Source organism: Melanerpes formicivorus, unplaced genomic scaffold (assembly GCF_026170545.1).
Source record: "Melanerpes formicivorus ecotype bairdi unplaced genomic scaffold, bMelFor1.0.p_v2 SCAF_16, whole genome shotgun sequence".
NCBI classification, from domain to species: Eukaryota; Metazoa; Chordata; class Aves; order Piciformes; family Picidae; genus Melanerpes; species Melanerpes formicivorus.
Genome location: NW_027142368.1, coordinates 14,403,169 through 14,428,764, shown reverse-complemented (window position 1 = coordinate 14,428,764; position 25,596 = coordinate 14,403,169). Strand labels below are relative to the sequence as shown.

The 25,596-nt window shown below is 52.8% G+C and overlaps 2 protein-coding genes across 4 annotated transcripts in view; one reads left to right on the top strand and one right to left on the bottom strand.

Moving 5' to 3' along the window:
• Positions 1 to 7,045: 7,045 nt before the first annotated feature.
• On the bottom strand, positions 7,046 to 9,036 carry ASCL2 (achaete-scute family bHLH transcription factor 2). Its single transcript, XM_068148612.1, has 2 exons — positions 8,079 to 9,036; positions 7,046 to 7,976 (listed from the first exon to the last, which is right to left on the bottom strand). The coding sequence occupies exon 1, from the start codon at positions 8,600 to 8,602 to the stop codon at positions 8,090 to 8,092; it is 513 nt and encodes a 170-aa protein (XP_068004713.1). The 5' UTR covers positions 8,603 to 9,036; the 3' UTR covers positions 7,046 to 7,976; positions 8,079 to 8,089.
• An 8,444-nt stretch (positions 9,037 to 17,480) lies between these two features.
• Positions 17,481 to 25,596, top strand: part of TSPAN32 (tetraspanin 32) — a 33,705-nt gene continuing 25,589 nt past the window's right edge. For 2 of the 3 annotated variants that reach the window (XM_068148320.1, XM_068148322.1), the window contains exons 1-3: positions 17,481 to 17,579; positions 18,333 to 18,447; positions 20,104 to 20,201. In XM_068148320.1, coding sequence (XP_068004421.1) covers positions 17,502 to 17,579; positions 18,333 to 18,447; positions 20,104 to 20,201 — 291 coding nt within the window. In that variant the 5' untranslated portion in view covers positions 17,481 to 17,501. The remainder of the gene's footprint in view (positions 17,580 to 18,332; positions 18,448 to 20,103; positions 20,202 to 25,596) is intronic. The other variant, XM_068148321.1, reaches the window with a different exon arrangement.

The following is a 25,596-nucleotide window of genomic DNA, read 5'->3' as shown; positions in this document are numbered from 1 at the left end:
GGAGAAGAAAAGACTGGCAGGGATGGATCTTATCAATGCTTAAGGGGTGGGTGTCTGGAGGATGGGGCCAGGCTTTCTTCAGTGGTGCCCAGTGACAGGACAAGAGGTGGCAGGTACAGACTTGGAACATAAGAAGCTCTATCTAAACATGAGAAGGAACTTCTTTGCTCTGAGGGTGAGGGAACACTGAAACAGGCTGCTCAGGAGTCATTCAAAGGCCACCTGGATGCCATTCTGTGCAACCTGCTTGGGCAGGGAGATTGGACTAGAAGGTCTCCAGAGGTCCCTTCCAACCCCATTCTGTGTCCCCAGATTCAGCTACAGGAGCATCCACTCACTTCTCTAAAGAGCAAGATTCAGGGAGTAGTTTCAGAAGGTTCCTGTGATGGACTCCCAAGGGATGCTCTGAAAGCACCTGGCCAAGCTCCCCTGTCCACACGTGCCAGGAGCAGGGGGTTCATGGTGTTCCCAGGATTTGAAGTCATTTGTTGTACTCCCTGACAGCCTGTTAACATTAACTTGTGATTACAGCTGGTTCTGCTTTAATGCTCCAAGTCCCATCACTCCCAGGTGTACCCTTGGCTAAAGCTTTGTTGCTGGTAGCTTCTGAGAAGCAAACCAAACCCGCATTGGGTGATGCCCAAACTGGGCAAAGCCAGGCCAGCTCTGCCTGCCGGTGACTGTGCATGGGGCTGCCTTTCCCTCTGAACCAGGCACACTCCCAGGCTCCTGGACCACATCCAATCCAGATAAGAGATGAATGAAAATTGTTGCTGCTAGCCAGCAATTCTGTGACCTGCATGAAACGAGTGCTATGACCTCAGGACTAGTCTGAGCACACAGCCGTCCGCCCACAGAGCGTGGCAGGAGGAGGGCCCTGGTACCATGCAGACCAAAGGCTGGCAAGAGGAGTCTCTTCCTGGCAGCTGCTTCCCACTGCAGGGGGGGATATGAGGCAGGAGCAAGCTGGTGGGCAGAAGCTCACCTCACTGCCTTCTGTGCTGGGGCTGCAGCAGCAAAGTCTTTGTGAGGGCTTTCATGTGAAATCTCCTCCCTATAAACTGGAACCAACGGTTGGTCGGTCTCTGCAGGAGGATCTGTGGTGAAAGGTGGTATTTACTGGTGATGTGTGGTGGTAGCAACAGGAGAAAGCCTCTTCCCTTGGATTCCTGTCTCTGCTCCAAAGCAGTGCTGTGCTGAAGACCCTCATGATGCTGGGTCTCTGCTGGGACAGCTGCATTCCCTGCAAGAGTCGCAAGAGTCACAAGAGTTTAGGGGTTGGAAGGGAACTCTGGAGATCATTGATTCCTACCTCCCTGCCAAAGCAGGATCACATCCAGGTGGGGTTTGAAAGTCTCCAGAGATGTAGATTCCACAGCCTCTCTGGGCAGTACACAAAAAAAACAAATAAATTGTCCTTGGTGTTGAGGTGGAACCTCCTGTGTTCCACTTTGTGCCCACTGCCCTTGTCCTGTCACTGGGCACAAATGAAAAGAGACTGGACCCTTCTTGACACCCACCCTTATCAACACCAGTAAGGTCCCCTTTCAGTCTTTCCTCTCCAGGCTAAGCAGTCCAATGCCAATCTGGTGTGCTTGTTCCTGCTTCCTAGTTCTTCTTGTGGTGTGCAGGCCTTGAAGCAGACCACAGAGCCCCTTCCTACAACATGACTTTTTTAATAAGGTGAAGGAATTTGGGAGTGTATCCATGGAACTGAACCTAAGGTTGCCCCTGAGGGGTGACAGCTTCATGAGGAACAATTTCTTCCCAGAAAGGGTTATCCAGGCTGCTCAGGGAGGTAGTAGAGTCACTGTGCCTGGAGGTTTTTAAAGGAGTTTGGATGTGGTACTCAGGGACGTGGCTTAGTGGCACTGGTTTAGCTATAGATGTGGGATTGTGAGCTCTAGGTGAGTGATTGGACTTGATGACCTCTTCCAACCTCCACAGTTCTGTGATTCTGTGACACACTATGTTGTAAACCTTATAGAATGGTTTGGGTTGGAAGGAACCTTAAAGATCATCTAGTTCCAACTCCCACTACCATGAGCAGGAACACCTGCTGCTAGACCAGGTAGCTCGAAGCTTCATCCAACCTGGCCTTGAGCACTTCCAGGATAGAATCCTAGGGTGATGTATGCTTCAATTTAAGGAGGGTGTTAAGACACTTCAATTTAAGAAGTACATTGAGACACATGAACTTGTCCAGGGAAGGGCAATGAGGCTGGGGAGAAGTCTCTAGCACAGCCCTGTGAGGATGTGAGGAGAGGCTGAGGGAGCTGGGGTTGCTTATCCTGGAGAAGAGGAGGCTCAGGGGAGACCTCATTGCTGTCTACCTACCTGAAGGGAGGTTGTAGCCAGGTGGGGGTTGGTCCCTCCTCCCAGGCAACCAGCAACACTACAGGAGCACATAGTCTCAAGCTGTGCCAGGGGAGGTTTAGGCTGGAGGTGAGGAGGAAGTTCTTCACAGAGAGAGTTGTTAGCTGTTGGAATGTGCTGCCCAGGGAGGTGGTAGAGTCACCATCCCTGGAAGTGTTCAAAAGGGGATTGGATGTGGCACTTGGAGCCATGGTTTAGTTGTCAGGAGGTGTTAGGTATTAGGTAATAGGTTGAACTTGATGATCTCTGAGGTCTTTTCCAACCTTATTGATTCTATGATTCTATGCTTCATTGCAAGGGATTATTTTCACCACATTGTGGGCTTTAGGTGCTTTGGGTAACAAGAAAAACTTCCACCTAAGCAATGCAAAACACTGAAGGAAGGAACCATGGTTGCAAATCAAAGGCTTCTTTCAGGCTGGAAAGGTGGGCAGCTCATCCTGACACCACCCTGCAACTTGTCTCTGCTTCATTAAGCATGTCTGTGACCTGTGAAATGCTGCTGAGGAAACTGTGAACCTGCTGGTGGATGTAGACAGAGGTTTGCAGAAGTGTGTTTTGTAGCTGCACATCAACAGTCCTGTCCCTCCTGGCACCCTCTGCTTGCTGCTGCCTTTCCCCCTCACCCCCCTTAATTCTCAGAATTCCTCAACATAATTGTTCTGCCTGAATCTGACTCTCCTGCAGCCCTCTACCTCACAGCTAGGTTTGTGTCCTCCTGAGAAGCTGAAAGGTTCCATTTCAGGCACTGAATTTGTAGTTACACACCTAAAGAGCAATGATGTGCTCATCAGACATTCCCCATCCCTCCCACAAGTGTTTTAGTAGTGCTCCAGGCAGGCACCCAGGCTGCTTGGAAGCTCCCACAGCAGTTCTTCTTTGATAGCAGCTAACTGGGACACTGAAGATCTCACCACCATGTGGAAGTGACTTTCTCACTACCACATCCAGTTGGAGAAGAACCTGGCTAAGATGGCAGATCTGATGTTACTCTTGCTGCTTACAGGTGATCCTTATGGACAGAGGGCTTTCATCTCCGAGCCATTGTTCTGGCACTGTTTTGGATAAATGAAGTAGAGTGCTCTAGGTGTGAGCTTTTAGGGCTGCTCAGAGACCTCTGGGGGTGAGCTTCTAGGGCTGCTCAGAAGAGCTCTGGGGGTGAGCTTCTAGGGCTGTTCAGAGGAGCTCTGGGGGTGAGTTTTTAGGGCTGCTCAGAAGAGCTCTGGGTGTGAGCTTTTAGGGCTGTTCAGAGGAGCTCTGGGGGTGAGCTTCTAGGGCTGTTCAGAGGAGCTCTGGGGGTGAGCTTCTAGGGCTGTTCAGAGGAGCTCTGGGGGTGAGCTTCTAGGGCTGCTCAGAAGAGCTCTGGGTGGGAGCTTTTAGGGCTGTTCAGAGGAGCTCTGGGGGTGAGCTTCTAGGGCTGCTCAGAAGAGCTCTGGGGGTGAGTTTTTAGGGCTGTTCAGAGGAGCTCTGGGGGTGAGCTTCTAGGGCTGTTCGGAGGAGCTCTGGGAGTGAGCTTCTAGGGCTGCTCAGAAGAGCTCTGGGTGGGAGCTTTTAGGGCTGCTCAGCTCGGTCCAAGCAGTCTGCAGGTGGCTGCTGAAGAGAACAGGAGTGAGCTGATCTGGCTGGAGTACTATGAGTAGTGCAAGGTGTCCCTGCCTATGGCAAGGGGCTTGTAGCTAGATGATCCTTGAGGTCCCTTCCATACCCTACCAATTCTATGATTCTAAGGTACCTTCTCTCTTCACAGCTGCCCAGAGAACCTACCTTGCACCTCTAATGCTTCCTTAAAAGGGCAGAATGATTCAATACCCTTCTCTGGTGTAGCCTCTTCAGCAGCTTGGTCTGAGAATCTGCTGGTGACTCGTGGTCACCATTGCTCAGTCCCTCTGTCCATTTTGTGTTGTGGAAGCTGGCACACATCTTTCTCCCTGCACCCTTTCCCCCCCCCTCAAGCATTCAGGAGACCCACAACCAAGATGAGTTTGATTTGGTTTATTATTCCAAGTAATCTGTACATTCCTGACTTCTCTCCCTTTAATTTCTCCTGAAACTCTGGCAGACAGCATTGAGGTGATTTGTGTTGCTGACTAAGCTCTTCCCTCCCCCCTACGCCACCCTTTCCACCCCCAATATTAATATTGCTCAAGTGAAAACTGTTGACAGTTAATTTCTTGCCAATACAGTCACAGTTGATGCAGCTTTAATGTTGCTGCAACAGTAACTTGGGTGAACTGGTGAACCTGGTAACGATGCTGGGAGCTACTTGACTGGGAGCCAACTGCTGCTTTTGGAAATACAAAACTTGGTGCTCCCGAGGAAGGAAAACAAACACCCTGCCAAGCAGTAGTAAAACTCTCCCAACCAATGCACTCTGCCATACTGGGGCACTTGTGTAGAGAGCCCTGGCAGCCCTGAATTGCTTGGGAAAGGCAGCATGCTGTTGATTTAGGCTGGGAATCTGCGTGGCTTTTGTACTGGATGGAATTTTTGGAGCTCATCTGGAGCCCCTAAACCCTAAGTGGAGACAGGTACCACGCAGCCACCCACCCTCCCAGCCCTATCTGCCGCTGCCAAGTGCAGCAGATCACTTCACACCTTCACAGCTCTCACTCCTCCCCGTGGGGCTGCTGAAGAGCTAGACAGGGCAAAACCTTTGCAAGCCATTTACTCAGAACTTGAGTTCCCAGGGCCTTTCAAATGATGGTTTATTACAGCAGCTTTGGTTAGGGAATGAACTTGAAGCACAGTAACTACTTGCAGACTGCTTGCAGACTCCTGAGTGCTACTGGCTGTTACAGCCTGCATGGTCTCATGGGGGTTTTGCTCTTCACATGGAATCATGGATGTGGAAAACACTGACAGGCCTGGATTAGATCACCCACTGCAATTACTGAATTTGGGACTGCTGAGTGATCATTCTCCTGCAAACTTCCACCTTCCCAGCACTAATACAGCAAAGATGATATACACATCCCTCTAAAGTAGGTCAGTTTTAATCACCCTTTCTGCTTTGTGTGTGCTCAGCATATTCCACAGGCCAGCCCAATCTACTAACACTCACTTAGAGCTTCTGAAGGGAAGGCACAGCCTCTGCTGTAGTGCTTTGTGCTCCCATCACTGTGTTTTGTTTCGCAGGTACCTGCCTCACCTCTGCTGAAGAAGGTCTCCAGCACAAGCCCAGAAGTAATGGGCAGTCTGTTCCCTGCCTTCAATAGCTCCAGTGAAATCAGAGCCTCTGACAATAGTTTCAAAGGAGCAATTAATGTTATTGCCTTTAGATAAAGCATCTGTTTGTGCAGCTGAAGGCAGAGCAGGTCAGAGGGGGATGCTGTTGGTTATGTGTGAGGTTTGAATGACAGCACTGCTCCCAGAGATGGTGCTCCCCTAAATAAAGGAGACCCCACCTAACCCCTGAGAACAGCTGCCAGGACAGTGCTTCTTTCACCAGGGAATGTTTGGGCTGGACATGAGGAACAGTTTCCTCCCCAAAAGGGTTGTCAAGCTCTGGAATAGGCTGCCCAGGGCAGCAGTGAAGTCCTCATCCCTGGAGGGATTAAAAGCTGTGTAGGATGTGGTGCTGACATGGCAGTGCTGGGTTAAGACTTGATGATCTTGAAGGTTTCTTCTGACCTAAATGATTCAATCCCATGAAAAATTTCAGATACCTTCTCCTGCCTCTATCCCTGCAGTCAAGGACATCTTCTGCATCTCCAGGAAAGGAGAAATCAGCACCAGATCTGCCTGTACACATATTAATAGAATAGAATAGAATAGAATAGAATAGAATAGAATAGAATAGAATAGAATAGACCAGACCAGGTTGGAAGAGACCTTCAAGATCATCACGTCCAACCCATCAACCAATCCAACCCACCCAAACAACTAACCCATGGCACCAAGCACCCCAGCAAGTCTCCTCCTGAACACCTCCAATGATGGTGACTCCACCACCTCCTTGGGCAGCCCATTCCAATGGGCAATCACTCTCTCTGTATAGAACTTCTTCCTAACATCCAACCTGAACCTCCCCTGGTGCAGCCTGAGACTGTGTCCTCTTGTTCTGGTGCTGGCTGCCTGGGAGAAGAGACCAACATCCACCTGTCTACAACCTCCCTTCAGGTACTTGTAGAGAGCAATGAGGTCACCCCTGAGCCTTCTCTTCTCCAGGCTAAGTAACCCCAGCTCCCTCAGTCTTTCCTCATAGGGCTTGTGTTCCAAACCCCTCCCCAGCTTTGTTGCCCTTCTCTGGACATCTTCCAGCAACACAACCTCCTTCCTAAACTGAGGGGCCCAGAACTGGACACAGGACTCAAGGTGTGGCCTAACCAGTGCTGAGTACAGGGGGAGAATGACCTGCCTGCTCCTGCTCCTGCATCTCCCCATGCACCAGCTCTGCAATACTTGCACCAAGTGCCGAGTTCATAAAACTTGGATGAGGGGAAAAAACAATCTTTGAGGTCTCTTCCAACCTTGGTGATACTGTGATGCAAGCCTGGGGGTTTTGCACCACCTTGTCCCCTTCTGCCCACGAAACCTGGCCCAGGAGAACTCCTTCTGCCTCACTCATTGCTCCCCTCTCCCATCACCTCAGGAAGCAGCTACCTGGGGAATTTGGGGGGTGGGGAAGGGGGGTGGGGGGAGTCACACACACACACCTCACAGCCCTGCAGCCATTTATAAATAGATTTTCTTGGTTTATTTATAAAGTCACTTTACATAAAATATGATACTCTCTTAAAAACTGCATCTGTACAACGTAAGAAATCCCAGCAAGTGCAGACACACACACAGAAAAAAAAAGGCCTTCAAAACAATGTGGGTTTTTTTTTTTCTGTTAAAAAATAATAATAATATAAGAAAACCAACCAAAAAAAAAACCCAAACAAACAACAAAACCAAACCAACCAACAACACAATAATGAACACAACCCAAACCTTCAGTTTCCAGGGCAGTGGGACCTTCACACCTGGCAGACACCACGTTAAGACAGCCTAAAAACTTTACAGTCTGTTACCAAAGTGTTTGGAGAGAAATAAAACAACAAAACAAAACAAAAATCACCTTTTTGGGGGTTGGGATTTTTGTTGTTTTTTTTTTTTTTCAGTCTAAACCTTGTGTGTTCCCAAAAACATTCTAGCTGGCAGTGTTCCAGAAGAAAGGAATAGGACTTGCTTAAAAAATAGAAGGGTCTCCTCTCTCCCCCCCCACCCCCTTTTTGTTTCCTTTAAGGTTTCTTGTACAAAAATAAGTCTTCATACACCAGTGTCCCCACAGGCAGTTCAAGTTACAGATAAAACAGAATCCAACATGATAAAAAAAGATTCTTTTCCCCCTCCGGAAATAAGGAAGCATCAAGTGGTCTCATTTTTGCCTGTCTTTCTTTCTTTCTTTCCACCCCTCCGGAGCAGCACCAGGAGCGGGGCGCAGCAGGGTCTTCCTCCTCTCTCGGTCTCCTTCACACCATTGCACTTGCCACAGCCCGGCGAGAAGCGCAGCCAGCCGGGTCCCGCCGGGATCGGAGGGGTGAGCGGTTTTTTTGTGGGGAGAAGGGATGATGCTGGCTGCTGCAGAGAGCGAGTGCGCTGAGGTTACCTGCGGGCTGCAAGAAAGGTGCAGAGAGCGCCGGTGGGTTCCTGCACGGCTCCCCGGAGCCCCGGGGGCAGCGGCAGCCCCTGACCGTCCCGCTGGGGTCCCCCCTCACCTCCCGCCGGATCAGCAGCTCCCCAGCCAGCTCGTGAAGTCCAGCAGCTCCCGCTCCTCGGGGCTGAGCGCCGCGTCGTAGCCGCTCTCCTCGGAAGAGCACGGCGAGCCGGGCACGGAGGAGGCGAAGGAAGGGGAAGCCGAGGAGTAGCCGCCGCCGCCTCCTTCCCCGACGGCGGCGGGGAAAGCGGCGGCGGCGTCGTGCTCGTCGAGGAGCCGCTGCAAGGCGCGGATGTACTCGACGGCGGAGCGCAGCGTCTCCACCTTGCTCATCTTCTTGCTGGCGGCCCCGTGGGGGACGTGCTGGCGGAGGGCGGCGAAGCCCATGTTGACCAGCCGCACTCGGTTGCGCTCCCTCTCGTTCCGACGGGCCACCGCGGCCGCCGCCGCCGCTCCGGTGGCCGGCAGAGCGGCGAAGGCCAGGCGGCGTTTGCAGCGCAGCAGCTCGGGGGAGGCAGACCGACGGCGGGCGGGGGGAGCGGCGGCGGCAGGAGGGGGCAGCGGCAGCACGGCCCCGCCGTTCATCGCCGGGCGGCCACGGTGGCGGCTGGCGGACAGCACCTCAAAAATGTTAAGATTCAAAGAAAAGAAAGAAAGAAAGAAAAAAAACCCTCACCCCTTAAAACGTTAAAAAAAAGAGGGGAAAAAACCCCCCAACAGTATAATAATGGGGGAAAAAAATTCAATTTAAAGTTGCAAAATCTGGTTTTGATACTTTGAGATTTAAAAATAATAGGAAAAAAAACCAACAAACCCAAACTGAACTTAAAGCGGGGAGAAAAAGAAAAGGGGGAGGGGGGGGAAGCGAAGGGGCGGGGGGGGGAGGGGGTGCCGCTTGTGGCCGCCGCCGCTCTCGCCTCTGCGGCGGGTCCCGCCGCCGCGCGCTCCTTATCAACGCCGCCGCCGCCGCTCGCGAGGCCCCCGCCGGCCGCACGCGCCGCGCGCACGCCGCGCCACGCGCGCCCACTCCGCCCCCGCGCACGCCCCCGCCCTTCCCCCCCCCCCCCCCACTCCCCCCCCTTTCCCCGTGCGCGCCCGGCGCGTGCCGCCAAACCAACCCCCGCATCCCTCCCCCCCCCCCCCCCCCCCCGCTTCTTCCCTCCCTCCTTCCTTCCCTCCCTCCTTCCCTCCCTCCCTCCTCCAGCTTCGGCCCTTCCCTCAGCCCCCGCCCCGCCGCTCCTCCCCGCAACTTTCCGCTGTCATCGCCGCTACCCTCCCCGGAATTTTCATATTTCACCTTTGTTGCTTATTATGACGGGAGGGGCTCCTCCCCTCTCCCTTCCCCTTCCCCCCCCGTGCCCCTCCTCCTACCCACGCACACCGGTGAGGGCTGCCACAAGCAGCCGGTGCTGCTCCCCACGTCCTCCTCCGACCCTGCCCCTCTAAATGAGACATTTCCCTAGCCCCCCCCCACCCCGTGCTGGCCATCCCGAGGATTTCGGGGAGGAGAAGCGGCCCTGCTGGCCCCGCTGCTGCCCTTGCTGTGTGTGGGCAGCACACAGCGCGACTCGCTGGGGCGCAGCTGGGACTCGGTTCCATTCTGCATACCCTCAACAATAATAACAACAATAATAACAATAAAAATGTATGGGAGTTCGTGAGTCACTTCAGAAAGGCTTTTCCCTGTGAAATGTGAGGTTCGAGGGTAAAGATGCCGAGAGAAAAGGAAATGCAAAGTTTAGGCGGCTCGAGGTTGCACCCAGGCTCCCCAGTGCCACGGCAAGCGGTCCCACTTGGGCGTCCGTCAGCCTTCGCCGGGGGGCAAGGTGCTTGCAGGGAGCTGAACTGAGTGGGAAAGGCAAACGAGCTGGTGGTGAGAAAGAGAGCAAATGTCATGAGACGCTGCTGAGGGAGATCGGTGTGGAGAAAAGGAGGCTGAGGGGAGACCTTCTGGCTCCCTACAACTCCCTGGAAGGAGTTTGTAGGAAGGTGGGGGTCAGTATCCCAAGGAACAAGTGATGGGATGGGAGGAAATGCCCCCAGGTTGCACCACGGGAGGTTTAGGTTGCACATGTCGACCAATTTCTTCCCCAGAAGAGTTATCAAGCCCTGGAACAGGCTGCCCTGGGTGGTAGTGGAGTCCTCATCCCCAGAGCTGTGTAGATGTGGTGCTAAGGGACATGGTTTAGTGGTGTCCTGGCAGTGCTGGGTTAACAATCAGACTCCAATGAGCTTAAAAGTCTTTCCTGATCCAAATGATTCCATGATTCTATGAAATAGCTTGCACTGGGCTTTGCTGAATGAGCAGAGTGGGCGGAGAGGGTACTGCCTGCACCCACAGCCCAGGGGCTGCATGCTGATTGCCTTCAGTACAGTGAAAGATGTGCTGTCTTCTTCTGCCCGGCCATGAAAAACAAACAGAAAGATCCCCAGCATGATGCTGAAATGCACCAGAACCTTTCCCTGGCTTTATTTGGGTCAGCTCAGGCCTTTTCTGCCTTGTGCCAGCTGCCCGTGTGGCCCCTTGCTGTGATGACTCCAGGAGGTGGAGGATACTCATCCACCTGAGGGTTTGCAGCAGCTCTTAAGCAAAGGGAAGTGCTGCTTGCCTTCTGCGGGATCCCCCTCCACCCAGAGGTGTGCAGGCAGGGAGGCTGGAGTTCAGTTAGGAGGCTTCATTTTACGTCAGGGAAGGTAACCCTTTCTCAGGCAAATACTCAAAGCAAATGTCTCTGGCAGCAACTTGGTGGCAGAGCCATCACCTCACAAATGTGTGTGCCAGTGAGGCTCTGCAACACGATTTGGGTGTCAGAGTAAGGAGCTGTACTCCCCTGGCCACCCTGAACCACCCTGCTGCTGCTTCTCTGGCGTATGTAAGCTGGGAACAGCCACACAAAAAGCCACCCGTGGTTTCTAGGTGTGATGCAGAGGGGTGGTTTTGTACCTGCAGGAGATATTCAGGGAGCAGCAAGGCTCCACCACCTTGGAAGAGAAACCTTTCCCCCAGGGATGGGTTGCAGCAGCAGCAGGTGGAAGGAGCAAGCCCTGCTGCAGCGTTGCAGGCAGCTGGGCTGAATTTCCTGGCAGCAGCTGGAGCATTGTGTGTTTCTGGTGATCCCACTCCAGCATGCCTCAGGCTCAGCACCCAAATTTAGTGGCTTTCAAGGCATTCTTGGCCATGCTGTAGACCTGAGGGGAAAATCCATGAGCAGCTCCTCAGAAGGGTTTGGCTCCAGAGAAGCAGCTCAGGGCGTGCAGGTTCCTGGGCAGCAGAGGGGAGCTGCTTGCAGGTGCAATGTGCCCTCACAGGGTCCTTGCTCTGCTCCACTCACACGATGCTGGGGCTTGCCTTCAGCATCTGCCAAGCTGCCTCAGCTGGCTGTGGTGGCTCAGGCAGAAAGGGCATCCCTGCAGTGGAGTGATGTCAGTGTTCTGTTACCCTGTCCCTGATTTCTGATCCAAGCCTACCTTGCAGGCAAGAGAAAGCTGCTGCCTTTGAAGCTTTCCAAGAGAAAACCTCATGACAGAGGAATGACTGGGGTTTTGGTTGGGGAGAAATAACAACAAGGATTATTATAGATTTTTTAATGTATTCATAATAGTAATATATATAATTAATAGATGTGTGTATATATCATGGAATCATAGAATCAATAAGGTTGGAAAAGACCTCAGAGGTCATCATGTCCAACCTACTACCTAATAACACCTCCTGACAACTAAACCTTGGCTCCAAGTGCCAGATCCAAGCCTTTGTGGAACACCTCCAGGGATGGGGACTCCACCACCTCCCAGGGCAGCACATCCCAATGGCAAATTACTCTTTCTGGGAAGAACTTTGTCCTCACCTCCAGCCTAAACTTTCCCTGGCACAGCTTGAGACTGTGTCCTCTTGTTCTGGTGCTGGCTGCCTGGGAGAAGAGACCAACCCCCACCTGGCTACAACCTCCTTTGAGGTAGTTGTAGAGAGCAAGAAGGTCTCCCCTGAGCCTCCTCTTCTCCAGGCTAAGCAACCCCAGCTCCCTCAGCCTCTCCTCATGGGGCTGTGCTCAAGAGCTCTCACCAGCCTCATTGCCTATATATATATATATATCTAGCACCTGTATCTATGTCTAGCACCTATAGATATAGATATCTATAGATATAGAGATAGATATAGATATCTATATCTATCTATCTATCTATCTATCTATAAAATGCCCAATTCAAACAGCAGCATATCCAGTCTTGAGGGAGAGTGGACAGCCTCCAGCCCCACTGATTCCACACTCAGCTCAGGGATGAGCTTGCCCCATCCAAACTGGCTACAGGGCCGCTGATGGTGACGCATTTGCAGCCAGATGTGGCTTGTTGGGCTGGGGGGGTGGGGGGGTGTGGGGTTGAGCCCAGCACAAAGCAGCCACTTCATGCTTTCTCTAACCCTGCAGCTGGTCTGAAGGAAGGTGGGTACATCTCGTGCTCTGAGCAATGTAATCTTCTTTGAGATCTCTTTATGAAGTTAATGGCTGTGTAAGATCCAGTAGAACAAGACATCATTAAACACTGTCTGTGTTCACAGTCAACTTCCTGATTGTAATCTGGGGAGAGAGAGAGAGAGAGCAAGAGAGAGAGCATCCAGCCATGTGCTACCCGTCCCCAGAGGGTGTGGGGAAGGAATTCTCCTCTCCTAGCACAGTAAGGCAAAAGTGATAAACACATAGAATCATAGAATTAATAAGGTTGGAAGAGACCTCTGAGATCATCAATTCCAACCTGTCACCCAAGACCTCATGACTACTAAACCACAGCACCAAGTGCCACGTCCAATCCCCTCTTGAACACCTTCAGGGATGGTGACTCCACCACCTCCCTGGGCAGCACATTCCAATGGCTAACAACTCTCTCTGGGAAGAACTTTCTCCTCACCTCCAGCCTCAACTTCCCCTGGCACAGCTTGAGACTGTGTCCTCTTGTTCTGGTGCTGGGAGAAGAGACCAACCCCCTCCTGGCTACAACCTCCCTTCAAGTAGTTGTAGAGAGCAAGAAGGTCTCCCCTGAGCCTCCTCTTCTCCAGGCTAAACAACCCCAGCTCCCTCAGCCTCTCCTCACAGGGCTGTGCTCAAGGCTTCTCCCCAGCCTTGTTGCCCTTCTCTGGACATGTTCAAGAGTCTCAATGTCCTTCTTAAAGTGAGGGTTTTGCTCACCTCTAATTCATCTCCAAATGCCTGAGCATCACTGGAGGATTTTTGAGACACTTTGGAAAGACTAATAGGTAAACAAACCCCCTGGTTTTGTTACTTCTCTCTGGATTGATGATTTCTCTCTGGTTTTGATTCTTTCTTTTCCCATCTGAGGCAGCCTCTGCCCAGCCTTGTTTCCATTCACAGCGTGGTTGTGTGGTGCCTCTGAACTTTGGCAAAGCCCATCCCCTCCCCTCCCCTTCTTCCAAAGAGGCAGCCCCGGGTTTAGAAGTTGAGTTTTCAGCTTTGATTGTGCCTGGGTGCTCTCTGAATGCTAAGCAGCCCTTACAATGCGTCCTTGTGATGCGCCTGGGCTGTGAGGTCTCCTCAGTTTCTTGCCATTCACAGGGCTCCACACGGTGTGACAGGGCCATGTTCAACTTACCAGAGAGCTCTTGAGGGAGGGCAGCCATGTTATGGGCAGTGGCTGAGGGACAGGATGGGCTTGAAAGTGACACTTGCAAATCTGCCGTGCCTGGAGCTGGTTTCTTGCATGGAGGAATGATACTCTCCTTCAAGGTGACAAAGCAGGAGGCTCCCAAGAGGTGGCAGGGACCAGCACAGATGTGTCTTGCCTGGATTATGGCTTTGGCCTCCTCTGCCCTGCCTCTAGCCCATGCTTTTGTGGGAGCATGAGTAGCACCCTCAGTTGGAGAGGGGAGTTTCTCTTACCTGCTGGTGTTCAAGCAGGTGGGGCTGGAGTGCTGCTGATGCATTGTTGGTGGCTGCACCAATGGAGCAAGAGCCCCAAAAGCTGACAGTGAGGAAGCACTTGCACAAATTCAGCCTCTTCTCCTCAACTTGTGTTCAGTCTCCCAAGTTCACAGAATCACAGAATAGGAGGGATTGGGAGGGACCTCTGAAGATCAAGTCCAACTCCCCTGCCAGAGCATAGCCACCCTGCAGCATAAACAGCTCCCATGTCCCAGCTCTTTCAGGGTGTTCAGTGTGGGCAGTGTTACCCTTCAGCTCAAAAGAGTGTTGGAGGTTTTTAGCTCTGCAAAAAAACCCATGATCTGGCCTTGTTCCCTTTTGTAAACCAATCCTTTCCTTCCAGACAGGGTGTCACGTCCTTCTGACACCCCTGCAGCTGGGGATGCTGGTGTGTGTCTTCCCAGCCTAACAGAAGGCAGTGAGCTGCCACAGGACTAGAGGAAAGGGGCACCTGGGCTCCCCAGGGTGTTTTCAGCCTCACTACCCTCTTGCCATCAACTCTAGCTGATAACCAGAGATAAGGGAGAAAGCCACAAGCAGGAGTTGTGGTCACCTGTGGGTTTTTGCTCTGCCTTTGGGGGTGATAAGTTGTGCTCTTGTGAAGGGGACAGACTGACAAAACCCAGCAGGGCAGGCAGGAGGCTGAGTCTTGCTGGAAAAGCCATGCTGCTGCTGTCCAACCCTGCCTCTTTTCCTGCTGGGATGGGGCTGGGGGACACCTCTTTCCTCACCAGGGCTCCCAGGGCAAAGTACATTCACTTTGGTGGTGCCCTTGCATGTGCTGAATGTGCTCCCCTCAACCAGAGCCCAACCCCAGCTCTACTAATGCTCTTACTATGGACTTTCTTTTTGAGGGCAGGGAATAACTTCTTGTGCTCTTCATTATTTTATTGTTGGGGTTTTTTTGTGCTAGACATCCATATACATTCTGCCCCAAAGAGAAATCTTTCAGGCCATGCCTACGTGGGATCAAGCTTAAGACAAAGGAAAGAGAAACAGCAGAAAATGCCTCCACCCCCCACAACAGCTCAGCACCAGAGCAGGTAGTTGATGGGGTGGGCACAAAGGCAGAGCACTGAGCACTGGAGGTGGGAGAAGCATCCCAGGGCATGGACAAACTGCCCAGGGTTAGGCACTCACCACCAAAACAGAGGAAGAATCTTTTCAAAGCCAGGTGCTTAAAGTTACAGACCGACTTTGAGAGGTGGGTGAGGTGGTGCAGGAGCCTGTTGTTATGGCTAGAGACAAAAGAGGGTCTCAGCATCTTCTGTGGAGAAACTAGGGGCAATTCCAAGGGGGGTGACCTCTCAGGTGGTCCTGCAGTGAGGTGCGAGGCTCCTCCTGCACGTACAGAAGAGACCTCTGGGGAACTGGGGAAGGAAGTTCCCGTCTCTTTCCTCCACTTGAATCACCCAGACCTTCAGGAAGGGTTTCTGCTGGCCTGTGGGGACCTCTAGTGTGAGATGTGGCTTTGCACAGGTCTGTCTGTCTGCGGTGTCAGGCGTTTAGGGCTGGGGAAGGAAGCCGCTGTCCAGGGCGAAGTGAGGACGGGCTGCCTGGATTTTGCCGTGTCCCTCTCCGCGACACAGGCTCCAGGTGGGCTCAGGGTAGGTGACACGGCTGTGCCCTCCCCTCTAACTCACCATGGCTCTCGGCCGTGCTTCTCTAGCTGGTTCTCCGTACAGAGCTGTGCTTCATACCTTCCTGCAGCCCTCCAGATTTACCCTGCAGCTCCACCTGAGGAGCAGCCTTGCTGCCTTTACACCCCTGCCCCTTTGGTGGTCGCTCTCCTTGCAAATGCAGCTGACAACACAACCATCTGTCCTGCAGGGCTGGAAGCAGTGACAAGTGCTAACAGCTCTGCTCCACCCCAATGGTTTATAAGGCACTTTCTCTGTCTGGCCCATGGTGGGCACCATGGGGACATGGTCACCTTGCAGCTGTACTCCTGCCCCTGGGGCACCTCTGCTGCTGGGGCTGGTGTCTGGTTGCTGTTCCTGGACACCTGTGGCTGGGCATGAGTTGCCTCCCCAGCCTGTTGCCCTCTCTCTGTAGTCCTCTCCCCATTGCTCTCTTACTGCTGTCCATTTCTTAGGTTCTTGGGCATTCTCAGGTGGTTTCCAGATGGAAGATCTGTGTGCACATGGGTACAGCAGTGTCTCCTGCTGGGCCTCAGGGAGTGCCAGCAGGGCAGGGGCACAGAAGCTGTGGCAGCTCTCACTGCTGTCTCGAGAGGCTGCAGCCAAGCTGTTTTGCAAGAAGGCTTACGGGAAAGCAAGTGATGGAGGCAGAAAATCATAAGATGTTTTTTCCTGTGTGCATAGCTTTGTGCAACTCCCTCTCTCTTACTTCTCTTTGCTCTGCAAAATGCATCTTCCTTCTTTTTTTTCCCCTCCCCTCCTTCCTTGCTGTCTTCTTGTAGCCAGGGGTACCTTCTCCTGGGGGGAGTACAACCATTCTCCATTATTCTATTTCACCTCTTTTCTAGCAGCCTGGCTCTGAAACTAGGAAGGATTAAGGCACTCAGTCATTTAGTCTCCTTTGTCCAGATCATGAGGAAGAAGTTCTTCCCCATGAGAGTGGTGAAGCCCTGGAATGGGTTACCCAGGGAGGTGGTTGAGGCCACATCCCTGAAGGTGTTTAAGCCCAGGTTGGACGAGGCTCTGGCCAGCCTGATCTAGTGTGGGGTGTCCCTGCCCATGGCAGGGGGGTTGGAACTAGCTGATCCTTATGGTCCCTTCCAACCCTGACTGATACTATGATTCTATGATTGTCCTTGAGGCTTCTTTCTGATTTGCCTTCTGGAGACACACATCCAGCAGGCAGGTGGTTTTGAAGAACAGAAGCTATCTGAGTTGTCTGCAGCCATGAGTCCCTGGGGTCTTCAGTGTTAAGGAGAAAGGAGAGGACAGAATCAAAATGCCCATGGATGGTGAGGGTCTCCTGAGCAGGGGATTATAGAATCATCACAGAATCAACCAGGTTGGAAAAGACCTCAGAGATCATCAAGTCCAACCTAGTACCTAACACCTCCTGACAACTAAACCATGGCTCCAAGTGCCACATCCAAGCCTTTTTTGAACACCTCCAGGGATGGGGACTCCACCACCTCCCTGGGCAGCACATTCCAATGGCTAATAACTCTCTCAGTGAGGAACTTTCTCCTCACCTTCAGCCTAAACTTCCCCTGGTGCAGCTTGAGACTGTGTCCTCTTGTTCTGGTGCTGGTTGCCTGGGATATATTTATATGATATATATTTATATTACAGGAGCTTTGCTCCAAACTCCATGAAAGGCTGCTTTATTCTAGGTGCTTTTCTTCTTTTGCCAGTTGTGTCAGAGCTGACAGCAGCCACCAAGAGCCCAGGCAGAAGGTGGCTGCTTTAAACAGGATTTAATGAGCAGGCAGGAGGAGGTACTTAGCACATGGTGGGGACTTCACTTCCCAAGAGGCTCTGCTCTGGCCATGCCTCCCTGGTAGGGGGGGGAAACCCAGGCGTTATCAAGAGCTGGAGGGACCAGCTGCCAGCTCTCTCTGAGGACAAGCAGCCATGGGTCTGAGGTGTGGGATGAGGACCACCAAGTGCCAGCTGCTGATGACCAGCCTCTGTGTCATGGTGAGAAGGCAGGTTTGGGGGGGGATCTCTGCAGAATCGAGGTGAGCTGTTGCCTTTCCCATCCCTGCTGGCAGAAGGTCAGGTTTTCCCACGTTGTGTTTTTCACAGGCAGAGGGCAAGCAGAGCCAACTGCCTGAGTTATCGCTGCACCCTGAGCTGTTATCTCTGGCCACCAGCATCTCCCCCTCTCCGCTGACAGACTTCGGCTTTCTCGGGGCTGTCAGCTCTGCAGCTCTTTCACAACCACCTCAAAAGAGAAAGGAAAGGCTGCTGCCAGCAGAATGGGTGGGTTTCAGCCAAAAAGAGATTTGCTTCTGTCTCCTTGGAGCAAGAGAGGGAGGATGGACCTGCTGCAGTCACACTTGTGGCTGGGAGGGTGATGGACTCATTATGCAAGAGATAAAAAGAGCTTCAGTCTTGAGCTGTGCCAGGGGAAGTTTAGGCTGGAGGTGAGGAGAAAGTTCTTCCCAGAAAGAGTAATTGGCCATTGGAATGTGCTGCCCAGGGAGGTGGTGGAGACAAAAAAGGCTTGGATGTGGCACTTGGAGCCATGGTTTAGTTGGCAGGAGGTCTTAGGTAATAGGTTGGATTTGATGATCTCTGAGGTCTTTTCCAACCTGGTTGATTCCCTGATTCAGTATGTTTGAGTGTCCAGGGCTTGCCTTTTAATGTTCTTCTGGGGTTGGTCAGGCTGTCTGTATCTGCCTGGGGCTCAGCAGGAGCTGCTGCCCTCTCAGTCCCTTCCTACATCCCCTTCTTTTCTAGCTGCTGGGGTTGTCCATCGCCACGCTGAGCACCGTCACCCACTACGGCCTCCATTTCACCCTCATCAGTGACATCTCTGTGGAGGACAACTCCTACAGGGTCATCCACCACACAGGTATATATATCATGGTCTCATCCCAGAGAGACCTTTGGTGACCCCAAGAGCTGAAAACTCCCCTAAAGTAGTTAAAGAACATGCAGAGGCAGGGGCTGGCTTTGGGAAGGAGCACAAGGGTAGCACAGTCCCACAGGCACTTCTTTTCCTGCACCTACTTGCCTGGCACCAAAGCGTGCTGTGGGAGCACAGGGGTGCTTGGGTGCTGCTGTCTTCGTTCCTGTCCCTCTCTCTCTTAACCATCTCCCCATCTTTCTCCTGTGCTGCAATGAAAGCTCAGGGGGAGCTGAGTTTCTGGTAGACCCAAAGCTGCTGTGGGGCTGGCAGGCACCTGGGATGATATGGGGAAAGGGACTGCTATAGGAGCTGAAGGAGGGCATAGAGACTGGGAGGAGAAATGCAGAGAAACACCTGGGTTTGGAGGAAGGGTGGAGGGGCTTCCCTACACAAGAGAGAAACATCAACTGAGTCCTGGGTAGAAGGCTGGAGCAAAGAGATGAGAACAGCCCCAGCGCTGAAATGCTCTGCTCACCTCTGCTGCACTTGCATCTGCTGCCTCTCCCAGGCCATGCTCTGGGCTTAAACACATCCACAGCCTCCTGGAACCTCCTGGTTCCAAATTCCTCCTTAGCAAGACAAGTGTAAAAACTGTTAGTCCATGCCTAAGGCACAGTCCTCCCCCTTTCCTACACACACTAGGGGCTATCCAGGTGGGCACCTGATCCAGCTTTGCAGGCTCTCCCTTCCCTGTCCCCCCTCTCCAGCAACGCTTCCACTCTGCTTTCCTTGCAAGTGTTAACTCTTTGCCTGGTTAGTTCTGTGTGAGGTTTGCAGAGCCCTGAGTGAGGGTTGGAAAGGTCATCACAGCCCTGCCTCAGAGCCTACCAACTGTGACCCTGCCTTAGCCAGGAGGAAACGGGAGGGTGGATGTTGCACCAGATTAGCAGTTGGGTGAAGCCCCGATAGGGACCGTGGGACAGCTGCTGTGTGTCAGCAGCCCTGCTCAGGGGGATCCTTATCAAAGTGACAAAATGATTGACAGCTTGTGGTCTGCTGGCTGGCCCCACACCCTTTTGGGGTGCTTCACTCATCCTTTCTGGGGTGCTTTGCTCTGCTGGGGCTGTGGGAACTGCTGGGAGGTCTGCAGCCCTGCCAAACAAGCAAAGCATATGTAGCACATCCAGGCTGGATGTGGCTCTGAGCAGCTTGATCCAGTGTGAAGGGTCCCTGCCCATGGCACGGGGGTTGGAACTGGATGAGCCTTGAGGTCCCTTCCAACCATAACAATCCTATGGTTCAGTGGGGATACTGAATAAATTATGCATCCTTTGGAGATCTGCAACCTGGTCCTCTTGGATCAGCTCCCCAAAATGCACTTTTTTTGTTCATAGAATGATTTGAGTTGGAAGAAACCTTACAGATCATTTAGTTCCAACCACCACGGGCAAAGGATACCTTCCACTAGCCCAGGTTGCTCAAGGCTTCACCTAGCCTGGCCTTGAACACCTCCAGGGAGGAAGCCTCCACAGTCCCTGGGCAGCCTGTTCCAGCTGTTCACCACCCTCACTGTTCAGAAGGGTGAAAGCATGGTGCCAGGCTTCTAGGGTGCCAGCCCTAAAGTCATGGTGTCTGATCTCATGCCCAGCTTCCTTCCAGCTTTCTACTTGGGGATCTGCCTGAGCATGACCCTGATCCTCGCTGCCCTGCTGAGCTCTGCTGCCACGGTGCGGGAATCGCAGTGCCTCACCGCCATGGTGAGTACCGGCAGGGACCGCCTCGGGGCGGGGGTCCTTGGGTGCTACCCTCAAAATGGGAAGGGGGAGGACAAACTGTTGCTCCATCCTGTGCCACGAGGGGACAGCTTTGTAGAAAACATGGCCCTGTGGATCTCCTCCAGCTGGGGACCGCATCCTTCTGCTCGCTGTTTCTTTTGTCAAGGAGTGATGCACGCAGCTTCAGGAGCGAGGTCAGAGCGAGCTGCTTGGCTGCCAAAGCACTTCACAGGATCCCAGCGTGCTGAGGGTTGGAAGAGACCTCTGGGGATCTTCTAGTCCGCTCCCCCTGCTAAAGCAGGGACACCCACAGCAGGTTGCCCAGGATCACAATGTCCAGGTGGGTTTGGAACCTCTCTGGAGAAGGAGACTCCACAACCTCTCTGGGCAGCCTGCTCCAGGGCTCCAGCACCCTCACACCAAAGAGATTTTCTCCTGTTCAGATGGAATCTCCTGGGTTCCAGTTTGTGCCTTGTTCCCCCTTGTCCTGTCACAGGGCACCAGTGAAAAGAGTCTGGTCCCAGCCTCTTGCCCTCCATCCTTTAAGCTCTTGCTGAGCATTGAGAAGATCCTCTGGGGCTGCTCTTCTGCAGGCTCAAGAGCCCCAGGAGTCTCAGCCTTTCCTCCTCGCGGAGACGCTCCAGTCCCCTTAATAGCTTCGTAGTCTCCACCTGATGCTGTCTTGCAGTTCCCTGTCTCTCTTGAGCTCTTGAGGAGCCGCTGGAGGGAACCAAGTCCCCAGGAGCGGCTGCTCCGGGTGCGGCTCCGCCGCTGGAGGGAACCACCGGCCCGCCGAGCCCCGCTCCGGGAGCAACGGAGTGAGGGAGCAGCCACCGGCTCCACTGCAAGGGAGTGGCATAGCCCCAGTCCTTCAGAAGCTGATGGGAGAGCCTGGGAAACACGCAAGAGCTGGTCAGCAGCAAGTTTATTCTCTGCTCCTCTTGGTTCAGCTAGCTTGTCAGCATCTTATAGAGCCATAAAATCATAGATTGCTTTGGGTTGAAAGGGACCTGCAGTCAGCAGGGACATCTGAAATGAAAGCAGGGTGCTCAGAACCCTAAATAGGCTGACCTGCAGTGGTTCAGGAATTGGGCATCATCCCCACACTTAGATCAGTGTTTTACCACCAGGTGAAATATTTCTTTGTATCCTTGCTGAATCTCTTTCTTTTAGTTTAAACTATCCTCCCTTGCCCTGTCGCAACAGGCCCTGCCCAGAAGTCTGTCCCCAGCTTTTTTATTGGCCCCTTTAAATCCTGAAATGCCACAAGAAGGTCTCCTCAGAGCCTTCTCTTCTCTAGGCTGGACAACCCCAACTCTTTCAGCCTGGCCTCACAGCAGAGGGCTTCCAGCCCTCCCATCACTTCCCTCCCTCATGTCCCCATCTCTCCTGTGCTGAGGACTCCAGAGCTGGCCCCAGCACTGCAGGTGGGGTCTCAACAGAGTGGAGCAGAGAGTCAGAATTCCCTCCCTCCATCTGCTGCCCACACTGATGGGGATCAGCCCAGGACAGAGTTTGGGCTGGGCTGACAGTGCTTGGTGCCAGCTCACATTCAACTTTTCACCCCCTGGCACTCCCAAGCCCTTCTCCACAGGGCTGCTTTCCAGCCCTTCATCCCCAGCTTGGATTGATAGGGGGTGGCTGTGGTGAGATGTGATCACAGGCAGAGGTGGGATTCAGCCCCGTGGAGCTCCAAAGGTTGCTGTCAGTGTCACATCCTGCCCTGCTGGGCCCTGCTGGGCTGGAGCTGGCAGAAGCGGTCAGCCCCCTGCTTGCAGCTTTTATTTCTCCGTGTTCAGGGAGGATTTCTCACCTTCCCCCACTATTGATTTTAAAGGACTTCTCCTCTCCTGCAAAGCATGTGTCTCATTTAGAAGACCATTTAATTCACTCTTTAATCAAAGAGGGAAGACCCCAGAGTATTGGTGCCTGACAGCTGTGGCTGTAGAGGAAATCAAGCCAGGCTTGGGTGATCTCTGCAGCAATATGGCTAATCCACCACAGCTCTGCTTGGCAAACCAGCTGCCCTGGGGAAATGCTGGGATGGAGACAGGCTGTGAAAAGCATTGCCCTGGTCACCAGCCTGCTGGTGGATTCCATCTCCTTCCTGTGCCCCACTTTCTCTCCTGGCATTTTTGAGGTGTCTGCTTAAATGGTAAACGCTGCCCCTGCCTGGCTAGCTGGAGGTTTGTGTGTATACAGAGGAGGGGTCTCAGCCTTTGCAGGCCTTACTGGTGCTGTCCTGATAATGATAATGGGTGCCCAGTGATTAGTTAAGGTGCACATGTCTCAGGAGCTCATCTTGTAGCTGCATAAGCAGCATCACCAGACCAGGCAGACATCCACTGATGCTTGTGAGGCTGCTTCCTAGAGAGTGAGAACTTAAGGGTAAAAAGTGATGTTCTCATAATCTAGACTGTTTTCCCCCTAAACTCCTCTTAAACAGGGTTTAAGTGACAGGTTTATTGACTGTCCTCCAGTCCTGGCAAACCTTTCTTTTGGGTGATTGGTGGTGCAGTGAAGTCCTGAATGTAAACATCCTGCAGCCCTCCTGGCCCCTGAAGGCCATGGCACTATTGAAGGGCAGGAGAAGGAAGGAAAAGAGCAGTTTTGCTAGCACTGCTTGTAGAAAGGAAGGACTCTTCCTCCACTGGGGTTCAAGGCACTGTATGCTGCTATCTGGTTGGACAGAGAGATGGGAGAGAGGCAAAAAACAGGAGGGAGCAACATGCCAACTAGAATACCCCAGCTGAAATTCTTACACCTGAACTTCCCAGCCTAAAAAACTCTCATGCAGAGCAAAATCTGTGTTGAGGATGGAGCAGCACTACCTCCAACCAATTTCTGTGGGAAAAAGCCTTGACAAGTGCCTGACATGAGGCAGTTTCTCACCAAGAGTGATGTGTCAGCAGGGCCAGCACACAGCACGGGCTGCTTGCTTTACTGCTCCCGGGTGTATCGTCGCAGGCAAGCGTGGAGAGGGTCCTTCATAACAGCAGAGCCCACTTCAGCATCTTGCTTTCACAATGAATCTGTCTCCTGTGCTCTCCCTCATGGTGCAGTACTCCTGAGCAAGGCATCCGTGCCTTGGTGCTCCGCAGGGAGCAGAGCTACGTGCTCAGCAGGAGCTGAGGATGGAGTCCTCCTTCAGCCCGAGATGGCTGGCTCCTGTGGAAAGGCAAAACCATTGTGTGCTTTGAGCTGAGCTGGGTCAGGGAGGCAGGGGTGTGACCTGATGGATGCATTCTAAAATGAACTCCCCCCCCCCTTTCCCTGCCCCTGGGCTGGCTACCAAACCCAGCCTGAGCTAGAAGGTCCCTCCCTGCTCTGAAGCAGACCCCCCCCCTAACCGATGGGGAAGCCTCAGGAAGGTGGATTAGAAGGTACACCAGCCAACAGACAAGGCTCTGCTCCTGCACATTCTGCCAGCCCTCGCCAAGACAAACTGTTCCTTGCAGCAAGGATGGAAACAAGGTCATTCATAAAAGAGTAATTGATGTCTGGCTGGTGACAGCTCTCCACAGGGCTGATGTGGCTGCCTCCTGCACGGGGAGCAGGCAGCCTTCAGCCCTCTCTGAGGCGCTCCAAGGTTCTGGGAGATGGTGAACCGGCCTCGACCCTACCACATTTTGTATGCAAGCTACATGCTGCCTTTTTCTTTCTTGCTTTTTTTCCCCCCCCCCCCTTCCAAATGTCTTCTAATGTAATTAGAAAGTTGCTCTTCCAAAAGGCTTTTGGCTGGGAAGGGAAAGAGCAGCCCATAATTCATTTATAAGATGTTCTCGGAGCCACGTAATTGCTCCACACCGGCTGGATGGAGAGGGAGCTTCCCAAGGGAACGCATCTTGGTATTCCCAGAGAAGCCAGAGAAAATAAAGGGGGAGCAGATGCTGGAGGGGCTGAGATGTGGGAGATGGGGGGGGTAGAGCCAAGGAAGGGAAGATGAGAAGGTGATTTTGACCTGCTGGGATTTCTGGCCCCAGAGAGATGTTTTAAGTGCTGGAGCTGGTGGGAGAAGGAAAGGAGAGCACAGGGAAAGAAATGTGGGTGATGCCACTGCTGTTGTCACTCTCCAAGCTCATGATGGGTCACAAGGATGAGCAGAGGGCTGGAGCACCTCTCCTATGAGGACAGACTGAGAGAGTTGGGGCTGTTCAGTCTGGAGAAGAGAAGGCTCCAAGGAGACCTCGTTGTGGCCTTCCAGTATCTGAAGGGGGCTCCAAGAAAGCTGGGGAGGGACTTTTGAGGGTGTCAGGGAGTGATAGGACTGGGAGGAATGGAGCAAAACTAGAAAAGGGTAGATTCAGATTGGATGTGAGGAAGAAGCTTTTCCCCATGAGGGTGGTGAGAGCCTGGCACAGGCTGCCCAGGGAGGTGGTGGAAGCCTCATCCCTGGAGGTGTTTGCAGCCAGGCTGGATGTGGCTGTGAGCAACCTGCTGTAGTGTGAGGTGTCCCTGCCCATGGCAGGGGGTTGGAACTGGCTGCTCCTTGAGGTCCCTTCCAACCCTGACAATTTGTGATTCTCAACTCCCTACTGCCATGGGGGGGTTGTACTGACTGCAGGGTCTGGTCCTAGTGAAGAGCAACCCAATGTGACCATGCACCCTCCCCTCCTTCCAGCTCCAGTTTGTGCTCTCATGCAAGGGTTGAACCCCCACCCTTGAGTGGGTTTGGGCTTTGGTCTGTGGCATCTCACCCTGTGTGTTTGATCCCCATCTTCACGGCTTGCATCCCCCTTGTCACATCAGTGTTCAATCAGCCTTTTCTCTCTGCCTCTTTCAGGGTCTTCTGTTAGCCCATTTCAGCTGCTGGCAAGGCAGAGAGTGATCTCACCACCTACACAGCCAGGCAGCTGCCAAAAAACTGAAAGAAAAGGAGAGGCTGGACATACATAATTGAAACTTTTCCTAAGACCTGCACCAGGCTTTTCCCCAGGGTCTGATGCAGAGCTTGAGACAAGGCAGCCCCAGGAACACGATGAAATGCCAACAGCAGCCTTATTCCTGAAGCTAAGCCCCTGGGCAGGGCACCATCCTGCCACAAGCAGAGAGACAGATGGATGAGGAGCAGCAAAAGGCAATTTACTGGCACGTTCACAGCCACATTTTTTCCTTTCTCACTGCCTGTGGAGGAGTTCTGGGCTAATTTTTCCTTCATAAACCACCCTTTTTAGGTAATTTTGGGGGTTTAGCTGAAGCAGAGCTGGTAGCAGCTCTTCTTCCTCTCGTCACACTTGAATATGGTAAGCTGCCAGGGAAGATTGAATGCTTTTAAAGTGCTTTCAGTTGGATCACACTATTAAAACCCTCACAGGAAAAAAAAAAAACCCAACAAAAAAACCAAAACCAAGAAACCAAACAAACCAACAGCTCTGAA

What these genes read in the sequence shown, in the direction of transcription:
- ASCL2 (XM_068148612.1), bottom strand. Translation starts at nt 8,602, where the DNA reads ATGAACGGCGGGGCCGTGCTGCCGCTGCCCCCTCCTGCCGCCGCCGCT.